We start from the raw sequence: 6667 nt of genomic DNA, 5'->3' as shown, positions 1-6667 counted from the left end.
AACAAGTATGTCGAAAAAGTCAAAAAAAAGGTTATACTATAGTATGTCGAAAAAGTCATAGTATGGTATGTCCAAAACTGTCATAGCATAGTATGTCGAAAAAAATTGAAAAAAAAGTCATACTATAGTATGTCGAAAAAAGTCAAAAAAGAGGTTATACTATAGTATGTCGAAAAAAGTCAAAAAAAGGTTATACTATAGTATGTCGAAAAAGTCATAGTATGGTATGTCCAAAACTGTCATAGCATAGTATGTCGAAAAAAATTGAAAAAAAGTCATACTATAGTATGTCGAAAAAAGTCAAAAAAGAGGTTATACTATAGTATGTCGAAAAAAGTCAAAAAAAGGTTATACTATAGTATGTCGAAAAAGTCATAGTATGGTATGTCCAAAACTGTCATAGCATAGTATGTCGAAAAAAATTGAAAAAAAGTCATACTATAGTATGTCGAAAAAAGTCAAAAAAGAGGTTATACTATAGTATGTCGAAAAAGTCAAAAAAGTCACAGTACGGTATGTCCAATAAAGTCCAACACAAAGCCACAGTACAGTATGTCCAGTAAAGTCCAACACAAAGCCACAGTACGGTATGTCCAATAAAGTCCAACCAAAAGTCACAGTACGGTATGTCCAATAAAGTCATAGTACGGTATGTCCAGTAAAGTCCAACACAAAGTCACAGTACGGTATGTCCAGTAAAGTCCAACAGCAACATATAGTACGGTATGTCCAGTAAAGTCCAACACAAAGTCACAGTACGGTATGTCAATAAAATAAAGTCACAGTACGGTATGTCGAGTAAAGTCCAACACAAAGCCATAGTACGGTATGTCAAGTAAAGTCCAAACAGCAACATATAGTACGTTATGTCCAGTAAAGTCCAACCAAAAGTCACAGTACGGTATGTCCAGTAAAGTCCAACACAAAGCCACAGTACGGTATGTCCAATAAAGTCCAACACAAAGTCACAGTACGGTATGTCCAATAAAGTCAACAGCAACAAGTACGGTATGTCCAATAAAGTCACAGTACGGTATGTCCAATAAAGTCCAACACAAAGTCACAGTGCGGTATGTCAATAAAGTCCAACAAAGCAACATATAGTACGGTATGTCCAGTAAAGTCCAACCAAAAGTCCAGTACGGTATGTCCAATAAAGTCCAACAAAAGCCACAGTACGGTATGTCCAATAAAGTCCAACAAAAGTCACAGTACGGTATGTCCAGTAAAGTCCAACCAAAAGCCACAGTACGGTATGTCCAATAAAGTCATAGTACGGTATGTCCAGTAAAGTCCAACACAAAGTCACAGTACGGTATGTCGAGTAAAGTCCAACAGCAACACATAGTACGGTATGTCCAGTAAAGTCCAACACAAAGCCACAGTACGGTATGTCGAAGTCCAACCAAAAGTCACAGTACGGTATGTCCAGTAAAGTCCAACACAAAGTCATAGTACGGTATGTCGAGTAAAGTCCAACAGCAACACATAGTACGGTATGTGAATAAAGTCCAACACAAAAGTCATAGTACGGTATGTCAATAAAGTCCAACAGCAAAACACAGTACGGTATGTCCAATAAGTCCAACACAAAGTCACAGTACGGTATGTCGAGTAAAGTCCAACAGCAACACAGTACGGTATGTCGAATACAGTCCAACAATTAGCTCAGTTAAGACAGTTAGCTAAGTTGAGACAGTTAGCTTATTGACTTACTTGATTTACTTTATTCATTGACTTGCTTTACTTTATTCACTGACATTTTTCTGACCTGGTGTTTCTTATGCTCGTCTTAGATCTTAGATGAACCTCCCTGTGGTTCTCCAGCTGCTCCTCCAGCCTGGACGACATAGAAGCAAAGCAAAAAAATGTTTCACGCTGTTGGAATTTACATTATACTTCTGGTTCGATGCATTGAGGTTTTTCTTATAATAAAAGTTGTAACAATTAGTTAAGTTAGCTCAGTCAAAAAAAAAGTTCATACTATAGTATGTCGAAAAAATAGTATGGTATGTCAAAAACTGTCATACATAGTATGTTGAAAAAGTCATAGTATGGTATGTCCAAAATCGAAAAGTAAAAAAAAAAAAAGGTCGAAAAAAAAGGGTCATACTATAGTATGTATTGAAAAAAAGTCATACTATAGTATGTCGAAAAAGTCATAGTATGGTATGTCAAAAACTGTCATAGCATAGTATGTTGAAAAAAAAAAAGGTCATACTATTATGTCCAAAATGTCGGAAAAGGTAGTTAAAAAAAAAAGGTCAAATTGAAAAAAAGTCATACTATAGTATGTCGAAAAAAAGTCAAAAAAAGTCATTATAGTATGTCGAAAAAAGTAGTTATACTATAGTATGTCAAAAAAGTCATAGTATGGTATGTCCAAAACTGTCATAGCATAGTATGTCGAAAAAAATTGAAAAAAAAAGTCATACTATAGTATGTCAAAAAAGTCATAGTATGGCAAAAAAAGGTTATACTATAGTATGTCGAAAAAGTCATAGTATGGTATGTCCAAAACTGTCATAGCATAGTATGTCGAAAAAGTCAAAAAAAAGGTTATACTATAGTATGTCAAAAAGGTCATAGTATAGTATGTCAAAACTGTCAAAAATTGAAAAAAAAGTCATAGTATAGTATGTCAAAAAAACTGTCATAGCATAGTAAAAAATTGGTCATACTTTAGTATGTCGAAAAAAGTCAAAAAAAAAAAAAAAAGGTCATACTATAGTATGTCGAAAAAGTAATAGTATAGCATGTTGAATTTTTTTTTTAAAAAGTCATAGCTATAGTATGTGAATAAAGTAACACTATTTTTGTCCAAAAAAGTCATAGTATGGCATGTTTATTTTTAAGTCATACTATTATAAAAGAAAAAAAAAAAAAAGGTTATACTATAGTATGTCGAAAAAGTAATAGTATGGTATGTCCAAAACTGTCATAGCATAGTATGTCGAAAAAGTCATAGTATGGTATGTCCAAAACTGTCATAGTATAGTATGTCATAAAAAACAGTCATAGTATAGTTTGTCAAATAAAAGTCATAGTATAGTTTGTCAAATAAAAGTCATAGTATAGTTTGTCAAATAAAAGCCATAGTATAGTATGTCGAAAAAAAGTTTGAGGCATTTGCTGCTACTTTTAGATCTCTACGCCACCATATTTCAGAGGCCGTATATAATGAATTTATTTATTTAACCAGCCGTAGTTACTGGTTAAATTGCACATTTTATGTGTCATTTTACTTTTGATACTTAAAGAATATATATTGGTGATAATACTTCCACACTCAAGTAAAATTACTCAATTTGAAGTAAAAGCTCTCATCCTCCTCTCATCAGAATTCTTCTTCCTCGAGGATCCTCTGCGTTGATGAGGTTGAGCCTCCCCCTAGTGTTTGTTATTAGTATTGATCACCAAGGCACCACCCCTATGTGACATACAATGTTTCAACAGATTAAATACGAGTGAATAGAATATTGAGAGAAGTATGGCGATTGTTTTATTCTTTGTCCGTCCATCAGACTGGAGTCCCAGATGACTTCAGACATCCAGGCCATCCTGCAGCTCCTCCAGCTCCTCCAGAGGCAGACCACGTCCGGCCCCCCCGCCTACAGCACCGTCACCTCCAGCCCCGAGTACCAGAGGCCAGCCATCAGGGTCCAGCCAGTGTCAGCCATCCAGACGGATCTCTGTCTCGATCCTGCTCCTCCTCGGCCACAGGTACGCCACCCGCTCCATGGTACATCATTTCTTATTTGTGCTGCCTCTGCTCTTCAAGGAAACATTTACTTAAATACCACAATGAAATAAAAAACACATGACTTTAAAAGCGAGATGCACAGACTCACTAATCCGTTCACTTCATTTGAAGTATTTAAACTTGTGCTAAAAGGAGCTGTCAGTACAAAGGAGTTTTGCATATTGCAACTCTACTCTGAAAACTGAGCCGTAAACGTTTATATCATGTACACACTGTGTCAAGAGTCTGCAGTAATATGTCCTCGGTACTTCCTTTGATATATCCGTCTTTTAGCCCACTGTGCTTTGTCTCCCTCAGAGCCCCGGCCCAGAAAAGGCCCAGAACAAATCCAAAGAACCCCCCCCAGTCCTCCTCCGCACAGAGACTCTTCCAGATGGGAACTTAGTTGGACTGCTCGAGGGCGACCCGGAGCAGACACACACAAAACGGCGTGGACTCTGTAGAGCAACGCCAGAACCACCGCTGCCGAGGTTACCGTCGGGCCGACAGGCCTCTCTACCCGACGTCCCCAGCAGCTCGGGAATGTTGGGACTCCACAGGCCGGTTTCTGACCCGTGGCTCCCAGGCCCCTTCGACGTCGACCGAAGGTCTTCTCTCAAGCTTGACTCAGGGTCTAAGAAAGACATTGTATATGCAAAGGAAAACAAACTGTAGACTTTTCTTCCATTCCTTTTTCGGAAATTCTCCCAGCCCCTCTCTGATTTAGATGTATAAAGTCCATTTATACAGAGGTATTTATACATTATATTATTAACGTGTAAAGTCATCACCCACCGTGTACATACTTCAAATAGGACACTGCCAGCAACACGAGGCACACCTGATGTGCTTTTTTCTAATATGCATGTTTTGGTTCCTCATGGTTTCCTTTCTTTCCGGTCGCATGTTCCTCACACACTCTGAAACTCCCCAGGCCATCAGGTGTGATCCTGGCATGCGTACAGACTACTGTAGCTATCAAAGTCTCATTTTCTATGACTCCTCCCTCTTCACAGGGACTAAGCTACTTGAAACTCTTTTCCGAGGCATTTCTATATTCCACTCCGCGGCTTTGATGTTCATCTTTTATCAGCAGCTCCAAGCGGTCGACGCCGTCACAAACTGGAGATCTGTCTGAATATTTAGTGTGCCTACTGTTACACGACATTACCACAACCGATGATAGTCACTTCTTATTCAGCTCCAAATAGCGTGATAACAATAATGCGTGAACATCCCATAGCACAACAAGACTTTTGTCAGTCTTTTGAGAGCAATAATGATGAACCAGTACAGGAAATGAACAGAATCGTGGTATATTTCTAGAGTTTAATACACTCTGTTCAGGTTGTATAAAATCATTCCCAAAGGAGAGAATGAATGAATGTGCTATTTAACTCCCTCGCACAAAGAACGTCAGTGGTCAACATTCGAGACAACAAAAGCAACGCTTCAAGTTGTAGATTAAGTAGATTTTAAAACGCGTATTAACCCTGTAACCTCCTGCATCCTGTGAATATTGCGTTAGCATGGTTGTGGGGTATTAGCAGTCAAAACGTGTGAGGGCCAAGCAGTTTAGAGGTTTTAATCATTTCTACAACTCTGACAGAATGATTGGTTAATGTACTATTTTGTCAGAAAAAAAAAAAATTACTTTCTGCAACTCAAACATAATGGCAGAAAGATTTTTGGTAACTCGTTGGAATCTAACTAGCCAGACCAAGAGTTTCTCAGCTGAAGGTGACCAAAATAACCCAGTACTAAGTAGTATAAAAACATCTCCTGTCAAAAGTTAACGGGGAATAAAAATGACTGAGTTTTTAATCACATGATGGGTATCAAATGAAGTAGAAAAAAAGATGTATCATTTTCTATTGTAACTTTTAACCAGCCCTATTTCTCAGAACAGTATATACTTGTTTGCACTGGTGATCTACAGTACTAAATATACAGTACTGTAAGTAGAATGTACAGTTTTCAACCTTCAGATAACCCCTTTTTGTTTTGTTTTTTTGGACAAAGAAGTACATTTCCCATCATTACATCATACAAAAAAGAAATGTAGAATTAAAACCCCCAATCTGCCTTTCATGATGTCCCTTACTAGTGAACGTAAACCAGACAGGAAGCAAACTTCCTGAATCTTCTCAGCTGAACTCTGACGACCCCACACGTTAGTTCTTGGTTGCATGCTTTAGGTCTTCCATTGTCTTCTTAAAAAGTACAAATTTGTAAATAATAGAAGAAAAAAAACATCACTAAGAAAGCATCATTAGAAAAAAAAAAAAAAAAAGAAAGTTTCTCATGTTTTTGGCCGAGGACAAAGCTCCGCCTCCAATAGCCTTAGCTTTATAAGCCTGCTCTAGCCTTTACAGATTACTTCAATCCAAAGCAACTAAATCCTGCTTCTCCACACAGTCACATGTAGATGTGAACCATTTTAGGGTGCATGACTATAATAAATTCGTAATTTTAGTTTCCTAATGCACAAATTCCAACACAAGCTCATGTATTGCATGGAGGCCGCACTTGACTAAACTATAAAAAGGTCTTACTCAGCTATGTGACACGTATTGATTGGTTAGGTACATAACTCATCCAGACAGATTTAGAAATGATGGTTTGACCTATTTTTTTCTAAAAACAATTGCCATTTTTTTCCCCTATGGACCTTATTGTTTTGAAGACCGCTTGATGTTAGTTAGAATGCAGTGAACTGCTGACGGGAAGACGATGAATGCGATGCACAGCCTCTCAATGTAGCAAGCAAGACTTCAGTGACGGGCTTTAAGCTGGGTTCTGCATGTACTGGACGCAGTTTGTTTTTGATATTGCACACTGATTTTCATATCATTTCTGCAGAGTTTCTACATCTAACATCACCCTCACTGAACTTATTCAGCTTGTTGAAATCAACACTTTACC

General features: G+C 37.6%; 1 protein-coding gene across 1 annotated transcript in view; it reads left to right on the top strand.

The window, feature by feature from the left end:
- The window catches only part of kcnh7 (potassium channel, voltage gated eag related subfamily H, member 7), a 102279-nt gene extending 97862 nt beyond the window's left edge, over nucleotides 1–4417 (top strand). Inside the window, exons 18-19 of the mRNA XM_054623452.1 lie at nucleotides 3525–3723; nucleotides 4061–4417. Coding sequence (XP_054479427.1) covers nucleotides 3525–3723; nucleotides 4061–4417 — 556 coding nt within the window. The remainder of the gene's footprint in view (nucleotides 1–3524; nucleotides 3724–4060) is intronic.
- Nucleotides 4418–6667: the final 2250 nt, after the last annotated feature.

The sequence above is a fragment of the Anoplopoma fimbria genome, chromosome 22 (assembly GCF_027596085.1).
Source record: "Anoplopoma fimbria isolate UVic2021 breed Golden Eagle Sablefish chromosome 22, Afim_UVic_2022, whole genome shotgun sequence".
NCBI classification, from domain to species: domain Eukaryota; kingdom Metazoa; phylum Chordata; class Actinopteri; order Perciformes; family Anoplopomatidae; genus Anoplopoma; species Anoplopoma fimbria.
This window is presented reverse-complemented; position numbering and strand designations above follow the sequence as displayed.